Raw genomic sequence first — 24474 nt, 5'->3', positions numbered from 1 at the left:
GAAATCAGGGCTCTGACTTAGCATTACTATCAGGTCAGCTCTTTTACTGATGCTTCATGGGATTCACCAAGGAATTCTTGGTGTTGTATTCTGTGCTCATAAAAATTAATATGCTTCCTTCTCTCTCTCCTTTTACTCCGTAGAGGACCTACAGGTTTATAGGATTCCCTGACCAGAATTATTTCACTCAGAGAAAATTAGTTATGCAAGTTAATAGACATCTTTAAATAAGATGCTCTTTACATCTGTGGGAAGCCAATCACTCCGGGCCGTATTGCAGGAGGGAATTGGATTGGGTACCACGTGAGCATGTATCCTCACGGGATGGGGCAGTGGCTGTCCCGACTCCTGAAAGGTGACGCATCTCTTCTGGGCATGTGGAGCAGGGCTTCAGAACAACCCCTCAGGTTGCAATAACTGAGGTTTATGTCTGGAAATTTGTTATTCCTAAATAATGCATATGCTGCAGGCTGTGTTCTGGGGAAATCTACTGGGACATCTAACTTTTGTCCACAGAGAGATATTTTTGTGATGATTCTCTACTGATCATGGGGAAGGGGGATCTTTTATAAACCCACATGTCCCATTTGCACTGTCCAGAATGGGATTTCCGGCTACCTCACAACATATCCTGATTCTGTCTACCTGACCGTCCCTCTTTGAAATTCCTCTGTGGCCAGACAGAACCACTCCATTAAAAACCAGAATGGTGACTGGGACAAAGAAGTATCATATGTGCTCATAAAGGATGCTTCCTGAAGATCAGAGAAGGGTCTATTAGAAAAATATTCAGACATCTCAGAGGCATCCTAATTTCATGTCTCTTCTTAAAAGAAATTCTCAGGAATATTTCCAAAGTTAATGCAGAGATGATTGTTTAGAGTCAAATACTTTGTGCCAAAGAATGTATCGATTTTTTTGTTGCTTTGTGGTCTTGATTTAAATGTATCTAGTGTTGGAGAGGCATAAAAACAAATTACAAAACTACTTTTCTTTTTATAGGCTGTCATCCATTGTTGATTTATCTTTATATCATTACCTTATGTTTGCCATTATGTGTGCTAATTGTGTATCGCGAGGCTTACATAACACAACCTTGGAAAAGCTTATGTTTCTTTATTGCTCTAGTATAGAATTAAATATAGACATTAAAAAGAGAAGCCGCGTGGTGGAGTAGAAAGCATTAGAGCTGAAGTCAGCAGACGCTTCTTCTGCTACCAATAACCAAAGTGTGAGCTGCTGGAATGTGGAATTCCTTTTGCATGTGACTGTGTATTGCTTGGCGATGCCAGTCATATAGATCACGTGTGACAGATGAGTGACTGAAGGAATCCTGACGATAAAAAATGCCCGGTCTCTTTGGGTCCCAGTTGCGCTCATCTCTAAAAGAAGTGCTCTCACGGAACACTGAGATCTCGTTTAGATGCTATTTTCTATAAAAATTAGTGACTCCTAACTTCACCTAACTTCATAGAGGTCTGCTTATATCATATCCAAGTCAGAAGATAGAAGATTGCTTGTATTTTTAATATGTTAAATTCAGACTGATCCCAGTATCTATTTGTTTAAATAAACACCAGGGTTGAGAACATTTTTCGTTTATTGTTGGCTACCTTTTTAGCACAAATTCAAGCAACACATACACGGCTGCCTACACAACAACATCTTTGGTTGGGTCACAACTCTGTCATCCTGTAGACCCCAGATGCATTACATCTAAGCTGAGGAGGGAGAGGACACATACATTATTTTATAATCCAACTCAACCTATATTTGGTAAATGTTTCCTATATTTTTTGTATGTAATCTTTCCATCTCAGATGAGGTTCCCAGATTTATATGATGGTTCCACTAGTGGTATAATAATCCTCATAAGTATTAAACTTTGTGACTTGCAAGACATTAAATAAAATTTAGGGGACATTATTGCAATGGAATAGAATTATCTTATAATATGAAAAGAATGTCACTCAAAGATCTGGTAGATCCATCTTTCTTCCTTCCTTTCTCTCGCTCTCCTTTTTTCTTTTCCCAGTCAGAGGGTCAAGGTAAGTAGTGGGGTTTAGCTACTTTTTACTCTGCCTAACCGGATGACAGTAGCATACATGTAGAGAATACAAGAAAAGAACCATTGGTTAATTTACATTTATCACTTACTTTAGTGCAAAGTAGGGCCATGGGTGTGGGAGGGACAATTGTCTGGAATGGAAGACAAGCACTTATCTGCCTACTCTGAATTAGGGAGTTGCAGTAAAATTCAGTGACAGATGATAGAGACTTCCGTTTCTCATCACTGACTTTTTTATTTTTAACTTTTCATTTTGAAGGACGTATTTGACTTTTAAATGAAATTTTCTTTGAAAAATTTGATCATCAGAGCACGTTTTTGTTTCTCCAGAGACCTTGCCCAGTCAGGAAGAGATTTTGGTGGGAAACTATTCCTTGGTTTTCTAGAAAGATTTGTAGTCATTAGAAATCATGACAAGCTGTGTGCAACTCTCAGCTCCAGTGTTTCCTAGCTGTGGGAGCGACACTTGGCTGGCTTAGTGTCTCTGACCTTAAATTTTGTCATCTGTAAATGGTGCTTAATTCATAGATGGCCTTGAGGAGGGGATGAGATCACATAGATAAGGCTGGTTAGCACAGCCCAGGCACACAATAGTCTCGGGCACTGTCAGCTACCATTCGTACGGGGAAATGAACGGCGTAAAGTCCTCGGGGGTGGGGGGAATAACCAAAGCAAAAATTTGATTCAGTCAGTGTTTCTGACTTGTGTCAGTATATTATGGCAATGATTTTAGCAAAGAAATTAGACATTAACTGGCCCCTTATTTAGCAGAACATAGGCCCACAAAAGGTTAAAGTTTTACATTTCTGCGCTAGATCACTGCATGCAATATTACAAAGCATCTGATTTTTTTTCCTATGGGATCTAGAGAAAGAGCTTCAGATGGATGGCAAAACAACATGATGTCTCCAGCACTCAAGGGAGAGCTCCTGAACCCCTCATTTCTGTGGGTAAACGGCTGTTTGCCACTTCCTCCATTTGGCTTTCTGCTGTTGTGCGAGCTCACCTAATTGCTACAATTAGCAAATTAAATGGCACATCGTGTTTTTATACAATTTCACCCACATGCCGCAGAGTTTTACTTTGGAGGCTGTTGATCACAAACTCTTATTGCATCTTCCCGTGTGCCCATTTTTAGGACAGCCACTGGACAAGATGTATCTCCATAGGGAGCCCTCTGCAGTAGACAGTGCAACCTGCTCCGGTGAGGAGAGGAGGTGGCACCCAACTGTCAAGATCGTTTCACAGCCTGATACAGGTCGGGACCAGAAACTTGGAAACGGAGGTGGGGTGGGGGTGATTGAGGGAAATGGCCCATCCTTAACCATTTTGAAAGGCTCCTGCTTCAGTTGGGGAGATAGGGTGTTATGAGTCACAAACTGGCAGAAGCCATCATTTTGATTGTTTTCAAAAGTGACATTGGGTTGCTGAAGATAAATGAACATGAGTTGATTTGCATCCATCACTGAAATTAGAGAAACGACCACCTCAGTCCTGCTGTGTTTCCACCACGCACATCAACCATCCTCTGAGCTATTTTTCTGAAAGACAGCCTGAGCTATTTTTTAAAAAGGCTTTAAGGAATTCTCCTTAGAAACATATAAACGCAGGCAACTCATCCAGTAATGATGAGAAACAGTAACGGCTAAGGGCAAAGACTCGTCAGAATGCAGTCTCAAAAATGGTTCATTAGAAAAGAAATTTCTGGATTCTTGTCCAAACATCGTGTCAGAGCTTGTTTCCACTCAATGGCATTTGGTACACTTAAAGGCAAATATGTAACCTTACATAATCCTGCTAAGGACACCAGAGGTTTTCTTTGCTCCATTCAATCTGTTCAGAGAAAGAAACTTTGAAATGACAGTGGTTGAGAGTCTGACTGCCGATGCAGGGGACACGGGTTCGTGCCCCGGTCTGGGAAGATCCCACATGCCGCGGAGCGGCTGGGCGCTGTGAGCCATGGCCGCTGAGCCTGCGCGTCCGGAGCCTGTGCTCCGCAACGGGAGAGGCCACAGCAGTGAGAGGCCCGCGTACCGCAAAAAAAAAAAAAAAAAAAAAAGATGAGATCCTTGAGGGGCGGAGAATTCATACAAGCTAAAAGTGCTAAATTATATCTAGGTATTTCCAACCAAAGTTCACAAGTGTCCTGATGTCTTACAGACACATGGGCTCTACGCTTGGGCTGATGCCAAAAAGGAGCTGGGGAAAAAGCTTTTAATCTATAAGTTCACCTGTCAATAACATACCAATTGATATGCATGAAAGGGGCAGTATATACTTTACTCTTTTCATCTGTTACTTTAGTTGTGTGTGTGCGTGCGCGTGTATTATATGTAACATGTATCTGTTATCCATACCATACACACGTATATACAATATTTCTTTAAAAAGTCATTGAGCTTTCAATTATTCCTATTCACTTTTAATTGGTTTAATCACTTCATTTATTCATAGAGCCAAAGGAATCGGGCATTTAGAAATTAAGTATAAATACTTCAGTGTATCTTATCTTCAGATTATCTTTGTGTTTTCTCTTTTGCTAATACTCGAATTGCATATTCTTGCCATGTCAGTAGGAAAATTTATTTCATTTGTCGTGTCCACAGTAATATCATAAAGGAATAGGAACAAAGTGTCTGCAAAGTCAAGGTTACTGAACTGGATAGTACATAGTTAAGTAGGACAATGGAAATGGGAGAAGATTTAAAGGACATAGTCATTTTGGGGGATCAAACTTTGACTTACATGGAGAAAAAAATTGTTTTTCTTCCACACAAATACTTAAAGTCTCAGTGTGGTTAAGATACATATGGTCCTTCATTTCAAATAAGGTTTTGTTGAGAAATGCTAATTTAGAAGTGAAAAAAATTTATAATATTTTCTTTTAGAAAATTTCATGGTCCTACGCAAAAATCAAGCACTAAGAACAGACCCCTCACCCCCTACAGGGGACCCAAGTAGACCCAGCCCAGGAAGTTAGTTGGAGCCCACAGATAAAGAACCCAGCGTTTCCAATTCGTATGCTAACCACGGCTGGCTCTTTTTGGATTCTTGAGTTACTCTCCGTGGAGTGGACGTTGTAATGGTAAATTGAAAATAAAATCTTAGGAAGAACTAAACTATACATATGAAAATCAAACTTTGTTCCTTTGTATGTTGACAATGTCTCTTTAAATCCTAATACTTTAAACTCTCTGTTATCGGTGGATCTAGAAACTAATACACGCTCTCATCACCACACAGTCTGATGGCAATGCACCACTTTATGAATCATGGAAGCAAGATTATGTCATGATTCTCCTTGGAAGCAAAAATGTTGTTGTTCTTGTTTGTAATCTTGAGAAAGTGTGTAATTTATAACATGGTGGAGATGTCATTGCCTTCACAAGAATTTTTGACTAAGACATCAAAATCTTCAAGTATGCTGGATAACAGAGTATTTACAGTATTTGGGAAATCACTGAAAAATTCAAACTTCTTGCTTGCACCCTCCTGACTGCATTCTCACCTCCAAGACAAAGCACAGTAAGTCATTTTTTAGCCACACAGCACTTATTTTGACTCTTGACTTGTTAAATGAAGGATCAAGTTGAGAAATAATTTAGGACTTACATGATTGAAGAGTGATGGGATCTGTTGTGTTTGTTGACTGACATTATTATAATCTATTATTTACTCATGGAATCAAAGGTAGAGTTCAACTGAGCAATTCAATTTCCAAAGATCATTAATTAACGAAGCTAGTGACTCGTGGTTTGGCACCAAAGTGAAGAATCTGCCATTATAATCTTTTTTTTCCTTCTACAGTTGGGGGTGGGATGTTTTCACTAATTGCCGACAAGAAGAGCGTCTTCCTGGGCCTCTACTGGTGACTAGATAATGTTTTCACATCCAAACAAAAGACTATTATCTTTTAGTGGACTCTTGCTTGAAGGATCAAATCATGGAGTACTAGGAAAATATGTCTACTGATAAAAATCATCCATCTTTTAAGACATTGCTTTGGGGCTTTGTACCAAAAGGAGTCCTAGGTCGAGCCCTCTGTCACTTCCTGTGGGTGTCATCATAGGGACAGCGGTCTCCGTAGGATACACCCATTACAGGTGGTGGCTCTAGACTTCGACTATTTAAAGTTAATTGGACAGTCCAAAAAACGGAATATGTTACACTGATTTTTTTTTAAGTGATTTGACTAATACTTAGTATATCTGTTGGGCTAATATAAAACCAGGGAAGGAAGTTTAAGACATCTTCCACTGTGGTCAGGTTTGTCATAACAGATGGAAGAAAGTAATCACTTACATCTTTGATTTCCTGGGAAACATTGGCCAGTCTTGACAAGCCCTTTCTAGTTAAGCTGACTCTCTTGTCCCCTGATACTCTGATAGCACCCTTGGCCAGGTTCCTGGGGGCACCAACATGGTAAAGTAGGGTGATCTTTGCAAGAGACGCATGTTCTTAACCTGCCGAGGCAGGTTCATGGGATCTGTGGACCAGTTTCTGATATCCCAAGTAACTATGATGCTTAAAGTATTTTAAACGATTCCAGGTCTATAAAAAAAGTGATGATGCTTATATGTATACCCTATATTTTTTTATTACAAAAATATTGAAATAATCCATGAGTTATTCCACTCTGCACCAACTATAAAAAAATACTATCAAAGTTTGACCGGCACTTTTAATGCAACGAAAAGCACCATGACTGGGGGACGCTGGGAACAGAAAGTGGGGAACGTTTACTTGCTGGACGGAGGTATTTAAAACCCAGAAGCTTGTTGTAAGAGTGCGACTTTACAAAGGACTCAAATACGAATCTTAGCTGGATCTAGTGATAAGCCCTCAATCGGTTCAGAAGGGTTTTCTTATAGCATATTCACTGCATCTGTCTGCTCATACTTACTAAAATGTGTCCCAAAGCCTCTAAAAGACACACCACTTTGACCTTGGATGGGGGAGGGGGGAGTCTGTACACAGCGAAGAACTTGACTGTCCGTGCTCTCCTCCGCTTTCGTGGGGCTCACGCCTCATGCTCAGCCCTTCAGGGCGTCCCCGTCAGTCCCGTGCTGGACGGTGTTTGGCACTAGAAGGGTGTGGCGTGGCGTGTTCCGGAATCCGGCCTCTCCGCACTCACGCAGAGCCTCCACTCCTGGACCTGAGCGCAGCCCGGTTCTCCCTCCGCTCTGCCTCGACCTTCCCATGTGAGCTGCACAGGTCGGGAAATCAGACGCTCATTTTGCCTTTTTCTCCCGCTTCCTCTTCGTGGTTTTATCCAATTTTGGCAATTGAATACTGCATCCTGATTATCGGTGAACTTTCATCCCCAAGGTATCTAGCTCCTTGGTCTCGTCAAAAGCCAGCCATGGGCTGCGTGGGGTATCTGTCATGAAAGACGTTCTCAACGGAAAATTTAAAATGAAAAAAAATCCTGACGTGTTGAAAACGAACCATTCCATCAATTCTAATACATGCGTAAACACACTTGGGTTTTCTGTCCATTGGATAGGCTTTTCACGCATGGGATAGGTTTTCACGTGAGAATGGTTTATGCATTCTTTCTAAGCTTTACTTTTTTTTTTTTTTTTTTTCTGGAGTCTTGAGGGATATGTTTTCTCTCTCTTTGCTTTTATATACCCGTGGGAATCACAGCTTTGCATCAAAAGAAATCACCTAAGCTATTTTGACAGGATCGGTGTGTGTGTGTGTGTGTGTGTGTGTGTGTGTGTGTGTGTACACGTGTGTATGACTCGGTATATTTTTATGCAAAGATCAGTTAACTCCATCAAAACACCCTACTGATCGGAGGCAACATTTCCCATAATAATAGTACCCTCAGGTGGATGTGCTGAAAGGCGGGGCAGGAGGGGTTGGTGGCAACAACGGGTCCTACTGAGCTGGCCTGTTCCCTTCAGATGGAGCAGTAGGGTCTCTGGGCTGCTTTTTCCAAAGGCCAGCGGCAGGCTGTCAGCTGATGGAGGGCCAGGCACGCATCCTGATGATGGTCAGACTGCGACCGGTACAGCTCGCTGCCCTACTCCAGGGCGGAGTTTCATTATCACCGCGGCCCGGCTGTCACCCCTGGGTCTGGAGCTTGCGGCCCCTCCAAGCCCTCTTGCTTTACAGGGTGGTTTCATACTCCAGCCGTTCCTGGATGAGAGCATCGTCTTTGTACTGCAGCCTCGGAGGCGACGGGGAACCTTCAAAGGCTAAAATGGCCTTTCGGAGGCTTCGGTCCAAGACGTGTCTCTCCCATGCTGGGTACCTATTCCTGAACAGGTCAATTTTAATGACAGATTCTTCAATCCGTGGTGGGCGAGAGGACGGGGTGGACGGCGCCGTGGGTCTCACCTGAAACACAGGCACGCACCCGTCCCGCTCTGCGAATTTCTGGTCGCGGTCGCCGGCCACACTGCGGGTGTTGGAGAGGGACCGCAGGGCGCTCGTGGCCACTTCTGGAGACGGCGTGAAGGCAGCGGCGGGGTCCCCACAAGCACAACTTGGGGACCGCCCGAGTCTGGGTCCGTTGGGGTGAAAGAAGGCATAATACATCAGCATAAAAACAACGCCAGTTAAAAAGCTGCTGAATACCACACACAGCGCTGGGATGGCAAATGCGTCCGCGATCTGGGGAGCCTTGTAGAGGTACCAGAGGGCACTCAAGGCCGTGTTTTCCACAAGGATCACAAAATAGTAAATGAAGAGCCTGCAGCGTGTCCTGCCCTCCTTGACGTTGAACCAGCTAAAGATGTAGATGATCCCCACCACCATGTCGAACACGATCTCTTCCCATTTGGTGATACAGAACTCTGTCTCACAGTGGACGATCCAGAAGGTCATGACGCACCAGTGAAGGACGATGAAGATCCCAAAGTAGAGCTGGAAAACCGAGGCGAAGAGCGCGAAGGTGATGACCCTGGCCGCGATGGTGAAGAAGTGCCAGCAGAACTGGAGGACCACAGCCATGTAGCTGATGGGCTTCTTGTCATCACGAGAGTCCCGGAGGGCCTTCTGGTAGGAGGCCAAGGCCCAGGCCAAGGACACGAGGGAGGCGGCCGCTGTGAAACCTGCAAAGGCAAACAGGAAGACAGGCTGTCAAAAGCGAGGTGCACTGTCGTCCCTGGAAAGAAGCCACGTGGGGCTGGGGGCTCAGGGCAGGCTAGTTTCTACCACAGCAAAGCTCTTCATTTCTCTGACTTTTAGCTGGACCAGACGCTCAGATGGGGGTCCTAGGATCTGTCCTCTAAGGGGCCCCAACTATATGGACAAGACATGAGGCTAATGGGAGTGCTCCTGGGGACCAGCATGGAGCCTGGGGCTGACGATGGGACGGGCGTTAGCTTTCTGTGTATTCGCTGTAAAGAGACTGGGGAGGTCCTTTTGTCTGGCGGGAATATGACTGTGGATGGGAGGTGGACAGAACTTGGTTGCTGTTCCATCTTTGCCACTTATGACCTGCGTGACTTTGGACAATCATTTAAATTGGCGTCCTCATTCAGAAAGTGGATGATCTCCAGGGCTCCCTGTCAGCTTTGAGAATCTGTGATTGAAAGGGACAAATAATGACAGGAAACTTGAGGGGCTAGTTGGTTCACCTTTCTGCTTCTAAACAAGCATAAGTGTAGTTCATTCACCAAAGAAAGTTAACTGCTTCTTGAAAATAAGAAAAGGGGCCCATGGAATCTCCTTGGCCATGTTTCTTGTGATACCTGGTGTGCAGTCTGTCCTAATATGATCCGAGACTCTTCCTACAGCTTCCTTCCACTCAGAAGAAGAAATGTCTGCTCACCATCACGCACCTCTTATTCTTTCACAAATTAAATATTGTACATAAATCACGTATCAACCACCTTTCTTACTATGCAGTGAGCCCCATTTGGTTAGTATCCCCCCAAAAGTATGTTTCCAAATTAAAAAAATCATTCTTATCGCTCTCCTCCACTTTTGCTCCACCTGCTGTGTCTGAAACGTCACCTCTGTGGTCGTGGTGTGGACCAGGGCTCACCTGAAAACACACCACCTCCTTCAGGAGAGAGCTCTCTGGGGAGTTCCACTTTGTCACTGACACGTCAGGTCAGTCTGCATCGCAGCTGGTTTACTTAATAAGCCGTAACGAGGCTTACCAACGCTAACAAAGGTTCTGTGCGTTTTTAAGTCCAGCTGACTTTTCCTCACCAGATCTCCTCCTAAACATAGTTCTCCCGCTATGGAATGGGGGTTGCCAACAACTTAGGATGTAATTTGCGCTTTTCTTCTTATACTTTAATAGAGAAAAGCTGTTGTCTATGGTCCTTGAAGAATGAATTTCAAAAAATGACTCTTGTGGGAAAGAGCCACACTGATTGATAGAAAAAACATTCAACCTCGAAAACCATTTCTTACACATTCTCCTTGAGAAAGGTGAACTCCAAAAAACAATTATTGATAAAGAAAATATTTTCCAACAACCCGTCTCATGTCTGCTCCCAATCAAGCCAGCAGAGCATCCACATCTTACACTGGGCCTTCAGGTGTCCTTCCGACCAGCAAAAAGACCTTTCATTACTGCAACCCTCAGGCAGTGTAGGCGACATTCCTAGGTCAGTTAGCCACCAGTGCACAAAGGAGTTGGCGATAATATAACTTCTAGGCAGTGGAAGCACCGACGTCTATTCTAAAGCACCTCCAAGAGTGAGAAGAGAGGGAAGGAGGAAAAGTTACAGAAAGAAGAAACAAGGTGAGAGGATGGGAGATAAAAGGTGATGGAATAATGATGCGAAGGACATACTTATTATCAGTTTCGTGTATGAGAACAAAGCGTAGTGCCATTTGAATGTCAACACCCGTGTGTGGGACACAGAAGCCCTCAGGAGCTCGCTCCTCACTGGCATCATTTGCGACGGGGCGGGTTGCTTCTTGCACAGACTGTGCTCTCCTTATGCATTTGAGCTGTGCACCTGGGCTGCTTCTCCGCCTGCGCGCCCTCCGGGTTTCCACCCGCCCGCATCCTTCGGGACCGCGCGGAGCACAGCGCCACCTTCACGAGGATGGCTGCATTGTTGGTCAGGCTCCAGCCAAGGAAGGAGCGAGCGACTCCATCGGGCAGTCAGATCAGGGTACCAGTTATTGAAGGCTGTTATTCAAAGCAGTGAAAATAGCAAACAACAACAACAACAGACTTTACGTATACAGCATCCTAAAATTATCCGTTGTCGGATTTTACGAGAATTGGAAAATTAGCTTCGTCCAAATTCCCCTGTAATCATCACCCCTTTTATTATTATGCCCTAAAAGAGGAATTCAGCCTGCATTTGACACACCATAAAATTGCTATGACAATATTCTGGCAGTAGAAAAATGAAGACTTTCTATCAGCTTTGCTTTCTATGTATCTTACAATTTAAAAAGTCATTACCAATGGCAAACTCAGTGCCCATCATAACCATTCCCTTCATGAATTATCTGTTTCACAAGAACTAGAATTTCCCTTGTTCATTTGATGGTGATTTTCTTTTTCATCTGTTTAGCAATTAACTTGTATAAGAGAAATATAGGCTTGAACAGAAAATAGTTCTGTTAGAAAATTAGAAAATAATTCTAATAATTTTAGAATTATTCCTCATTACAAATTCACACCCACCATGAAACGCTTTAATTCTTTTGCTTTTTATGCAAATGACATCAGCTCAGTTGTTTCAAATGCCAACGTAGATGTCCTCCACGAGGCACTGTGTTATTATGGGGTAGAATTCTCTAGAACTTCCGAGGCGCTGTGCCGGGACACGGAACTCTAAGTGCTCCTTTAGCCAACAACATATATTTTAACTTTTTATTTGAAAAGAATTGTAAACTTAACAGAAAAATTGCAAGAATGAAAATAGTAATTGGACACATAGATCTTTGCCCAGATTGTCATTTGGCCTCATTTGCTCTATCACTGCCTTCTCTCTCTCTCTCTCTCTCTCTCTCTCTCTCAAACATTTGAAAGTATCGCACACACCACAGCTGCTGTGTTCCAAATTTACAGGTTGAAATCCTACCCCCTAAAGGTGCTGGTATTAGTAGGTGGGGTCTTTGGGAGGCCCTCACGAGCAGGAACCCTGGAGAGAACCCTAACCCTTCTGCCATGTAAGGATATCACGAAGAGTCTTCCACCCAGAAGAGAAGAGGGCTCTCACCAGAACGTTCTGGAACCCTGACTTCCGGCTTCCAGATTCCAGAACTGTGAACAAGATGTTTCTGCTGTTTAGAAGCCACCCAGTCCAGCACAATGATTCTTGACCCTAAAATACACCAGTGTCTCTTCCCTACGAAGAGGGGTATTCTCTTAGATAACCACAGCACATTTATCAACTTCAGTCCATTTAACATTGGTACAATTTTTCTTTTTAATCCACCATCAGTGTTCCATTTTCATCAATTGGCAAACAATGCCCATCACAGGATTCTCCCTCTGGTATAAGATTGAGTCTAGAACCAGGTATTGCATTGGCTTGTCTTATCCATTTAATTTTCTTTAATCTGGAATGTTTGCACAGACTTTTTTTGCCTTTTATTATTTGGCATTTTTTGAAGAGTACAGTACCTAAAAGAGAAAGAGAGAGAGAAAGAGAGAAAGAAAAAGGAAGAAAAAAAGTGTACCTCTGCCTCATTTTGGGTTTGTCTGTCTGTTTTCTCATGGTTATGCGTTCTGAGCTGGAATGCTACAGAAGTGACAGTGAACGATATTATTCCCGTCACATCATTAAAATACTAAAATATAAAGATTCCTTCTGCAGTCCTGGGAGGTGTACAGTGGGTCTCATAGTATTTTCTTTCAAAACAATGAATAGCATATAGCTCATGAAAACTTCATTCTAAGGTAAAAACCAGCTCCAGAGGACTCCATGGGATCACGCTATTTATTAAAACGTTAAAAAAGGTGATAAGACCTCAGAGCTTCCCTAGTGCAACAATCTCATTTTAAAGAAAAGAAACCGAGTCTTACTCTCAGGTGTTAAATGATTTATCTACCCTCCCTCCTCTCCCTAATTTGTCTCCAGTGGAAATTATGGAAGAGGTGTGGGCAAAAGTTCTATCATCTGCATTTAAACATTATCTCCTCTTGGAAATAATGGATAAAGGGATTAGGATGGGATATAAGACCCTTGAAATATTACAATCCCAGAGATCATTGTATGTTGAAACCTCTAAACTAGAAAGGGACTACTTCTGGCCCCTGAATGAAATTAGTTCTCTCTAGGAGTGTGTTTTATATCAAGCACACCCCCGCCCCCATTCTCTTCCTTCAGATCCCTTATCCCAGCTTATAATTATGTTTTATTTTGTGCTTGCTTAATCATTGTGTTTCTTACGGGAGTGGACCTCTAGGTAAGGAAAAGTACCTGCTTATTTACTTTTCTGTCATTTTGTGCCTTGCATGGTACCTGGCATATATTATGACTTGGAAGGAAGAAAGAAAGAAAGAGAGAGAGAGAAAGAAAGAAGGAAAGAGAGAGGGGGGGAGGGAGGGAGGGAAGGAGGGAGGAAGGAAGGAAGGAAAGAAAGAAGAAAGGAAGGATTCTAAATATAGAGTCAGAACCACAGATAGAATGAGACATTCAAAAAATGTGCACCATTCTTCATTGCTCTCCTATTCTGCTTCTTTGCAATTTCATCTGAGCTGCAAATGCCAAAACACTGTGAAATGAAACCTGTCCTCCCGTTGTGTCGTTCGTGGCCTGGGTGTAAACAAGTGTTCCTGGGAAAAAACCTAGAGAATGCTTTATAGGATTTATAGCCTAATTCCCTGGATGTAGGAGATTCAGGGAATTGAACCAAGTACTCTAATTCTTTGATTCTTCGGCAAACAGAATGAGCCTGTCTCTTTCCTTCTCCCTAGGGAGGGCAGCCCTTCCCCTGCTACAGGCCATCCAAGGGTTAGCCTCAGGGAAACACCTGGCCACTGGCCCATGTTCACGACAAATCTGCAGCTGGTGAGAAGGGCTCTTTTTTTTTTTTAAGAAATTATTATTGTGTAAAATTTCAAACATACATAATAGCAGAGAGGATAATAGAACAGGTACACCCTTCATGCCGAATTAACTCCTAGGTCTGAGTTCTGAAATCCATCACGAGGGAAGCGTGAGGTTTGGCCGGCAGGGGGCGCCTCTCGACGGAGCGTTGGCTCGCGCCTTCCTGAATCTTCCTGATGCCCCTCTCCCTCTACTGCGAGACAGAAGAGCTGTGCTGGAAGCTGACTCGCTGATAGCTGATGTTTCTCGGCTCTTCCTGGGAAGCCTGAACTGGTAGCTGTCAGCGCGACTCCCTCTAGCTCAGCTGGTCCCCCAGCCACCTGCCAGCGCTCCCTTTCCCCCGAGACAGGAAATGCTGTGCTCTACCTTGAAAAGCCACATCTCTCCGGTTAATCCCTCCTCATCTTTCAGTTTCCAGTTTAAGCACCATTCCTCTGCTTAGGGAAGCCTGTCCCAGTTCCTAATCTAAGTCCAGCTCCCCTGCTATAAGCGCGCACCACACCTTGTGCTCTGCACACGCACCTCAGCGTGCCAGCAGCATCTCTCTGCTTGGGTACCAATTTCCGAAAATAGCCCATTTGTCATCCAGTAGCTGCTCTCATATTGCCTCCCAATCTGCCCACCATCTCGATCGCAAACTTATTTCCCTTCTTTCCACCCCATTTCTCCATCCTGTCAATTTCAACATGTTTTGGAGGAAATTTTAAGTATTTTCTCACCAATGGTTTGGGAATGGATGATTTACAACTTAACTCTCCTCGTTGTGGAGGCGAGATTATCACATGACCATTCATAACGTATGTAGTCTTTCATCACAAACACGATAACTTTTCCCCCTAAAGTACAGTCCCTGAACAAACAGACAAAATATTGAATTTTAGATGACCACATAATGTTGATTTCTTGCGGTCAAAACAAGTTACGGTTTTCTTTTTTTCCCCCTTCTTCACTCAAGTCACAGAAGATAAAACCTACAGCTTTTGACTTTGAGTTCTGAGTTTCTCTTACCCAAAAGAAAGATATACACTCTAAAAAATAAATTTAAAAAAAGGTTACAGTTCCGTTAGTGAGTAGGAGGCACATAATCAGAGACAAAGAAGCAGGGAGTGTTTGTGGGGTCCTTGCTTTTGTGCACAGGGATGAGCTAGGTACCTACAGCCTTTGTCCAATTTAAATTTCATGATGACAGTTTGAGGCAAGCACTGCTTTGCATTCAGGGAAACAGAGACCCAGAGAGAGGCTAAATAACTTGCCCAAGCTGATGTAATTAGCCAGGAGGATAGACATCTGAATTCATGGATTCCAAGCTCTGCACCACGACCACAGACCGGATGGGATCGGCAGCCACAGCAGGTGGGATGCGGTGTGGACAAGTGTGTGAGGTGTAGAACTCGTGGGCCGGTGGGACGGAGATGACCCCAGAATAGTGCCACCCTCAGGGGTCTGACCCCAAAGGCTTCCATCCAGCTGCTCCTTCAGGCTCACCGCGACCACACTTATTCCCAGGCCAAGGGATCCTATTTGGGTTTCTTTGCACAAAATGGATCAGAAGCACAAACACCTAGGAGGAAAATCAGGCCTTTCTTATCTTCGTATTTTCTGGACTAATCAGCCCTCCTAATTTTCCTGAATTTTTTCTTTTTTTTTTTGACCACATCACACAGCTTGTGGGATCTCATTTCCCTGACCAGGGATCGAACCCTGGCCCTCGGCAGTAAAAGCATGGAGTTTTAACCACTGGACCACCAGGGAATTTCCTTTCCTGATTTTTTTTTTTTTTTTTTTTTTTTGCGGTACGTGGGCCTCTCATGGCCTCTCCCGTTGCGGAGCACAGGCTCCGGATGCGCAGGCTCAGCGGCCATGGCTCACGGGCCCAACCGCTCCACGGCACGTGGGATCTTCCCGGACCGGGGCACGAACCCACGTCCCCTGCGTCGGCAGGCGGACTCTCAACTACTGCGCCACCAGGGAAGCCCTCCTGAGTTTTTATCTGTGGAAAAATGTTGCCCAATTCAAGAGTAGCTGGTCATGAAACCAGAAAGGTTTTCCATTTCTTCAGCATGTTTAGAGCTTGTCTCTTAGTTACAGAGATAAAAGCAGGAGATCCACTTGGCTGGACTCTTATCGAATTCACCTAGTTGAAAGAATGTAATAATTGAAAAAATGTAAAACCCCCTATGCTGTGATCTTTGTGGAGTGAGGTGAAGGGAAGGAAAGTAATACAAACTTCACTGGGTCTAAGATGTTTGAAATCTTCTTGCATTGAAACCATTTTATCTCTGCTTTAAACCTTGTAATAGCTGTGATTAAAAATATTTAAATGCTTTAATATGTTTAATTTTGGTAGGGATACACACTCTCCTCGTAATCCATCCTGAGGATTTCAGCTTCTCTGCAAGGCAAATTTAAGGCTGCTAAGGAGTTGATAAGGGAAACACTGAATTGAAATTTTAAAAAGTATTTTAATAGGAAAGCAGTTGAAGAAAGTTGTTGGAAGAAGCAAAGTGTCTCTCTTCCTTAAGAAATGTGGAAAGTAATTGCCTTCTGATTGGAAAAAAAAATCTTAGGTGATCTCACATAGCTTCAGCTCATCTTAATTTTTAAATTATTTTTAGATGAAAAGAAAAATCCCAAGAAGGCAAGCATTCTGTGTGTAGGAATTTGAAAACATCTAATAGTTCTTCTCTAGGAAAAAATTCTGTATTTAGGAGAAGGTGAGAAGTCACCATTCTTTGTACAGTATTACAAATTGCAAGATTAAATTTATATTGAAAATAAAAAGATGATAGAAATGACTACTCAAAAGACATAAAATAAGTAACCCGAGATGCCCAGTAGAATTAAATTTTTCTTTAGAGTAAGTTTATTTTCCATACCATTTTTTTTTTACTATCAATCACTCTATTTTTTCTTATAGATTAAAATTTTTTTATTTATTTATTTTATTTTGGCTGCTTTGGGTCTTCATTTCTGCACCCGGGCTTTCTCTAGTTGCAGCGAGCGGGGTCTACTCTTCGTTGCGGTGCGCGGGCTTCTCATTGTGGTGGCTTCTCTTGTTGCGGAGCACGGGCTCTAGGCACGTGGCTTCAGTAGTTGTGGCTCGTGGGCTCAGTAGTTGTGGCTCGTGGGCTCTAGAACACAGGCTGAGTAGTTGTGGCACACGGGCTTAGCTGCTCCGTGGCATGTGGAATCTTCCCGGACCAGGGCGCAAACCCGTGTCCCCTTCACTGGCAGGCAGATTCTTAACCACTGTGCCGCCAGGGAAGTCCTCTATTTTCTTCTAGAAGTTTTCGTCTGTTGGATGGTAGGGGGTGTAGTGGGGCAAAATGAAGAGAAACGAAAATGCCAAAAACAGGGACAGAGACAGGCAGACAGCAGCTGTAACCTTCTCTCACCTGGCAAACAGGGACATGGATGGACAAGAGCAAAATTAGAATAATAATTTTTAAAAATACCGATATATATCAAACTGCTCTGTGGTTGACTTTCCACATTGTTTAGCCCCTTTATTCCTCACAGCATCACTTCTTGAATGTAAGTATTTTGCCCATTTTACAGATGGGGAAACTGAGTCTCAGAGAGATGAAATATTCTTATCAAAGGGCGGCAAACTTTTTCTGTAAACATAAGAAATATTTGGGGTTTTGTAGGTCGTATGGCTCTCTGTCAGAAGAGTTCAACTTTGCCCTTGTAGGGAGATAGCAGCCATAGACAATACTTAAACAGAAGAAAAAGTAGGTGATGGGCTGAATTTGGTCCATGGGCCTTAGCTTCCCGAACCCTCAGCTGACCCGTGGACACATTTTTAACAAGTAGCAGAGTTAGGATTTATACCCACATTTTTCTGACTTTAAACTCCCTAAACTCATTGAAACATTTTGGACCAATGATGAAACCTGGTAACTTTGGGAACACTTTCTGAGGTGGCTATAGTGTGGTCGCTGTCTGGATTAAAGCCCAGAGGCCCCGTCAACATTCACCCAACCAAAGAAATGAAGCTACAGGAGTGCGCTGTTGCACGGTATCCTGTACATAGGATGACATCTGGGCATGAACAGTCGACTGTAAAGTTATCTAATCAGGAGCACGAATGCCACACCTCAGTAAGCTTAATCATTTCCAGAAAAGCAGGTAGGCATCTGCAAAGTGAAAGGGCAAGACGGCCCCCTGGTTCAGGCGGTTCCCCACCTGTGGACAGACCAGCTCCTGCTACTGGTGAGGCCCCAACCGTACCAGTGGAAGCGTCTGAGACAGAGTCTTTGGCTGTTTCTCTTCCCTTGTGTCCCAAGGTGCTTCTGCAGTCTGCCATGCATGTAAATGTGATGGCCCGCATGCCACAAATCACCTGCTAGTGTCACCAGTATAGACAGTTACTGGCCTGTTTAGAAGGATCTGTGATTCAGGGCATCCCTGGGAGAGTGACAGAGTCTGGGTCCCCGGGGTTTAAAATCAAGTATTAATTCTAATGAAGGCTGCTGTCTACGCACCCACATTCAGAGTTATTCATGCTTAGAGAACTTGGAAGGGGGCCCAGAGGATACAAAATGGTGACACTAACCCAGGGTAAATAGAATTAACAAGAGTGAAGCACGCAGGGGCGGCAGGTGGCCGGTGTCGGGTGGGTGGCGAGGTCGGGACAGAGCCAAAGATGTGTTCTGGGAGGGCAGGGCGTTGGCATGTGAGGCTCGCGGTGACATGAGGAGGCGTAAATATTTGTGTCTCTGGACACAAGAGCCAAGAAGGTCTTTTCTGGTAGCAGAGTTGAGAATCTGCCTACATGGAAGAGAAGAAGGTGAAAAGAATGCCCCTGATGGAAAAGGGTCCAAAGCGGAGACCTGGGAGGACACACCAGCCGGCCTGTGTGTGGACACGTGTGTCTGGTGCCTTCGTCCAATGATAGGAGGATAACAGGGTTGCATCCTGAAGGCCCAGACCCAGGTCCTCCCCTGCTTCCCTCCTCTCTGTCCCTCCCTCCACGCTTTCCTCTGACAAACACTGGCACCTGTTAAGTGCCGGTCGCTGAGGACACAAACGCAGGTCCCTAGAGGGACAGCACGTGGGCAGGTGAAAGAGACATACTCCAACGTGGTGAGCAGAGTGCAGAGGAGAGAAACAGACTGTACCCCGAGGGGGGACAGCCCAGCCAGGAGCCGAAGCTGAAGGTGTGGCCGAGGCTGGAGTGAGGGCGTTTGAGCAGCGGAGAGCTGGCCAGGGAAGCCAGGAGACCGTGGACGTGACACGCCAGGCAGGAGGATGGGGGCCTTGCCTGGGAGCCAACGGCTCCTTCAGGAGCCTGGCGGTGAGGCGCGTGTGAGCCCTGAGTGGCTGCGAGACACCCCCGGCAGAGGTGGGGGGCTTGGCAACACATCCATGAAAATGGGGGGAAACTCTACCTACTGACCCTGAGCCTCTGCGCGAGTCACCCGATTACACCTGTTCTTCACAGGTGTGAGTGAGGATCCATGAACTTGTGCTCTTTAAAGTATTGGTGAGCAGAAAACTCTCTACAGAAATAGGATTAGCCTCTCCAAAGCCTAGCTTTCCTCTTAATTTTGCACCCTCTGCCCCCTCCCCAGGAGCTCTTTTATGTCTGGATTCTTACTGAAGGAGGTTGGCTTCAAGAGAATAACAGGACAGAGAAAGAATAGAATAGGAGGTACAATTTATAGCGTAAAGACTTTTTCTCTTTACAGATACGAAAGCAATTCTTTTGACAGGATCCAGTTTCTAAAAGTCACTTGGAAATAGGAGGAAAAAATAGTTGGCATTATCTACATAGGTGGAATATGTACTTCATTTTATTTGGATTAAAAGCAGGTAAGATGGAAGCCACTCAGTTGAAGGAAGGAGGGGAGGTGGAGATACGGTGTCAGGGGTGCAGGAAAGTCTGAGGCAGGAACAGGTCTCCGTGGCCCCATCTTGAGAAACCCAGGTGATGGGGACAGTGTTGGTCACAGGATTTCCCTTAACTGTGTACAAGAAGGGAGGCTCCCTGCAGGAGGGCAGGGCGCGGCCCGGGGCCCTCCCGAGAACGCAGAGGGGGCTGTGCGAGAAGGTCCGGGACCAGGGGTCGGGGGGAGCAGCTGCCCCCAGACCGCCTTGAGGCCCTCGGGAAGGACAACGGACTCTTCATTTATCTGCTTTCCATTGCTTCTTTCCGCTCGCTTCATTCCTCAATTTCTGGCGGAAATGGATGTCCTTTCAAATAAAAGCCCTTTTCACACCATGATGTAGCGTTCTCGAAGGATCCCCAACGTCGAATTGTGGGGCTCCTGCGGGCTTCAGGAAAGAGGCCTTTTGGGGGGTGAGGGCTGGAGCCCCCGCTTCTGCTCTCATTTCCCGGCGCCCTGTCCTTCGGGTTGCCTGCGTTTTCACTCTGCAAGGAAGAGGCCGGCTTGCGCTGGGACCATTTAATAATGCAGCAGTAAATTGTGCCTTCCAGCCCCGCCAGGCCTTTCTGGGTGATTTACAAGAAATGACTCGATACCCCGAGGCCTGGGATTTGTAGCATTATCTGCTCTCACGGCGGGGCTGGCTCAGAGAAAGGCGACCCGCCAGGAAGGGGGTGGGCGGCGGCGCAGGGGCGCAGAGCCAGGGAGCGGGGCCTCGCAGCCGCCCCCCGCATCGCCCGGCGTCTCCGCCGTCCCGGTCTTCCGTGCTGGCCGGCGGTGGGACCCTCCGTGCTCTGTGAGCATTTAATGCTGCGCGAAGAGTGCCTGGGGGAGGGGAGGCACCGCGACTCCTGTCCCTGCGCTGGAGCTGCCGACAGCTCACATCGCCCGGCTCCGGAGTCAGGAGGCGGCGGAGGGAGGGTTTTGCCTCGGGCCTGCCGGGCCTGGAGCAAGTTGACGCCCCTCCTTTCCCACCTGCTGGGCCCCCTGCGTCAGGACCCCATCGGGCACAGCCTCCCACCGGGTCCTTCCCATCTCCATCGCCCACCCATAATCGGTGCTCATTTGTGGTTAAAGGGAACTGCCCACAAAGGGCATCTGATCAGATCTCTCCACAGATGAAAACCCTTCAGGGGCTTCCGGCTGCCCTGCCCATAACCAGGTAGCAAGCCCTTCCAGGACCTGCCCTTTGAAGACCCTCCGGTTCTCTCCTGCTCCACCCCCACCCCCAGTCCCTTCCTCTGTCCTGCTTGTGAAACGGCGCAGGACCTGTGGTCCTTACCCCCACCCCCCGCCCCGCCGTGTCCTCTGCTGGCCTTTTGTCTGTGGAAAAACGTTGGCCAAAGAATAAGATTAATCAGAGAAGTGAGAAAATGCAGAAGCAAAGGAAGACAGTCCAAGGAGACCAAATAATAATAGTTTAGTCATTGAGCATAGTCAAGGACCTGTAGTTCCTCCTTAAGGGCTATGGATAACATTCTAAGCTGTATGCTGGGAGCTGTCTTACAGATACTGAAACCCTCACCAGGTGGAAGAAGGTAACTACATGATGACCAGGCTGTAGCAGCCATGACAGAAGCTGCCACAATTCCAAGAATTGGCCTCAGAGAAACGGGAACAAACCAACGCTGGAACTGAAGATTACCTGTACCTAAAACAATCGAGATGACGTTGGTCAGACCACTGATGACCAATTTCAAGATGCCTGTCAGAGCTGCCTGTGCTGTTTCTGCGTGCCTCCCTCCACCTATAAAAGCTTCTGCCCACTGATTGTCGGCATGGGGCGGGCGGAGTTGGCCTTTGGACAGGAGTCCCCCTCGTTTGCCCACATCCAAAATAAAGCAAACTTACTTTCCAACAACCTTGCCTCTTCGTTGGCTTTTGAGCGGTGAGCAGCTGGACACCACTTTTGGTTACACTTGGGCCTCTGTGTCCAGCCCACCTGGCAGACTCCTTCCTCCCTTCCTTCAGCGTCTACCACCGCAGGGGAACCTCCATGCTGCCCCCCTCCACCATGTAAGACACCGAGGGGGGAGCCTGTCTGCCCCTGGGTGCTGTGCTGTGGCTTAATCACACGGACAGACTAGACTCAATCTGAGGACTGAGGCTAGGAATTGGGGAGAGTGGCTGTGAATGCACTTTGTAAACTGTAAGGGTTTTACAAATATTAGGGGTTGTCTCCAATGCTCAAAAAATAAACTCCAAAGGAGAGAACCTCACAGTCTGGATATACTGAGGAACATTGTGAAATTTCTTTTAATACTTCTCTGGGTGTGAGCGATACCTTCTTGTCCAAAAGGTAGACTATCAGGCCTGTCAAGGATTATTCTGGTCTCAGATGAGAAAATGTCCAGCACTTTGGGAGATCTTAAAACTTGTGAAGGATACCCGGCTTCCAGGTCCTCTGGCCAGGGGTGCAGAGAACAATCCAACCAACCCTTTTTAGTATAACCTTATTCTAGAAATAAGTGAGCCTTTCACCAGCTCAGGTAAGCTAGTTCCATGTGCACCTTACACGATTATAGCAAGGCTCTTCCCAACAACTACTTTTACGAGTACGAGGGTCACCTTTTAGCTGATCTGTCATATTTTGAGGGTTGCCCTCAATATTTTGAACCAAAAAACTCTGTCTGGGAAGCCACATTTACTTGAAATGACCTATGTCACTGCTAGTTTGGGATGATTATGGGGATTTAACAACAAAATCACTAAAAAGATATAGAAAAAGAAAGGATAAAAAGAAAGGAAAAGCAGGGGGAAAGGAGGCAAAAAATTTAACTCAAATTAGAAATTATTCCTGGAAGTATGAGTTCACAGCTAAGTTTTGGCTTTGACAGGGTTGAAGCAAGCTACCCCAGAATATGACACCTTGGCAAACTGAATATTTCAGACTGAAAGAACTTGAGAAACAGCAGGTACAGAAAGGAGTTTCTGACCTTTTCCTGAAGCTGGTCATGAGATCCTCACGTGAGAGGTGGCCTCTCCATCCAAGAGGAAAGGAGCATCCTTATCTCCAAAGACGGAGGGACTCAGAGAGGAGGCAGAATGAACAGGCCGTGCTAAGTCTCCCCCAGTTTACTGCATACACATAGCTTATACCCCATTTGTCCTTTCACGTTTTCCCATGACTTCCCCATCTTCATCAAACCCAGTATCAAAACACGCAGGTTTTTCTGCTTCTTCATGTCTTCACACCCTTCATGAGGATGAAGGTTCATGTGTCACGTAAAACATTTATTAGATAAATGTGTAAGCTTTTCTCTCGTTAATCCGTCTATCGTTATAGGGGCCCCAGCCAAGAACTTAGAAGGGAGGAAGGAAAAGATATTTTTTCAGGTCCTACAGCTCTACAAATCAGCTTTTGAAAGCAACACAGTAAGTGGTTATGAAGATCGCTAATAGCAAACGAGAACCGGCGTCAGGGGACAGGTCTCTAGTGAGAGGCTCGCAGACCTGCTCGGAATCTGTCTTAAACAGAAGGGAGGAGGGGCAGGGCTCCCGAAACTGTGCTGGATGACTAAGAAATGGTGACGAAACAAAAAGGTGCAGTTTCTCAACCCATACAACATTTGACACGCATGTGTGATTAAACTGAGTTAAATAGTATGAATAGACATTCAGCTATTTCATCTCCATCCCCCAAAGTTTATATATTTAAATTGGCTTCAAAGCTATTTTAGATCTTCTCCTTTCATTGACAAAATGGAGAATTGCTTTATATAAAGAAGCACCTCAGAGGGCTTCCCTGGTGGCGCAGTGGCTGAGAGTCCGCCTGCCAATGCGGGGGACGCGGGTTCGTGCCCCGGTCCGGGAAGATCCCGCATGCCGCGGGGCGGCTGGGCCCTAGAGCCATGGCCGCTGAGCCGGCGTGTCCGGAGCCTGTGTTCCGCAACGGGAGAGGCCACGACAGTGAGAGGCACCTCAGAATCAGGTAAATACACGAATCCCCAGTTCGGTCTGTAGCCTGAATTTGGAGCACCTTTAGAGGCCCAGGTAAATAAGTAGTAATGACCCCTTCATGATCACTTTTCACACTATCGTGCTTCTTTTGAGATTCCTCTGTACTTCACTCGTTCAATTCCACAGACATTTACGGGGGCCCTCCTAGCCTACCTTGGTTCTGCCCTAGGCTAAGGCTGAGAACTCCAGGGAGATCCTCATGCACCTCTCTGGAATCTTTTGGATGTCTGGCCCCTGGACTTCCATCACGTTTCCCCCTCTGACTCCTCTGTGATGCCTGAGCCAGCCCCTTTGGAAAGCCTATCCTGCCCTCTCCCCACTGGCTAGAAGCTCCATTTCTGTGTCCCTTACCTCCTCACTACACCTTGATTTCAATTTTCGAGCCGTTTATTAGCCTTCTCTTTTTGTGAGCTCCACGGAAGGTAGGCACTGAGCCCTATTGATTGTTATACTCCCAGAGACCTGAAAAATGCCGAGCACACTTGATAATTACTAGATAAATAGCACTGAATTGAGCTGAACTGAACTCGGATTTGCTCTAAATTGGGGTATTGTATATGGATGC

General features: G+C 45.5%; 1 protein-coding gene across 1 annotated transcript in view; it reads right to left on the bottom strand.

The window, feature by feature from the left end:
• Positions 1–8185: 8185 nt before the first annotated feature.
• Positions 8186–24474, bottom strand: part of XKR4 (XK related 4) — a 312781-nt gene continuing 296492 nt past the window's right edge. The window contains exon 3 of the mRNA XM_032610172.1: positions 8186–9132. Coding sequence (XP_032466063.1) covers positions 8186–9132 — 947 coding nt within the window. The remainder of the gene's footprint in view (positions 9133–24474) is intronic.

Source organism: Phocoena sinus, chromosome 17 (genome assembly GCF_008692025.1).
Source record: "Phocoena sinus isolate mPhoSin1 chromosome 17, mPhoSin1.pri, whole genome shotgun sequence".
Lineage (NCBI taxonomy): Eukaryota > Metazoa > Chordata > Mammalia > Artiodactyla > Phocoenidae > Phocoena > Phocoena sinus.
Note: the sequence above shows the minus strand (reverse complement) of the source record. Positions and strands in the feature narration are given on the sequence as shown.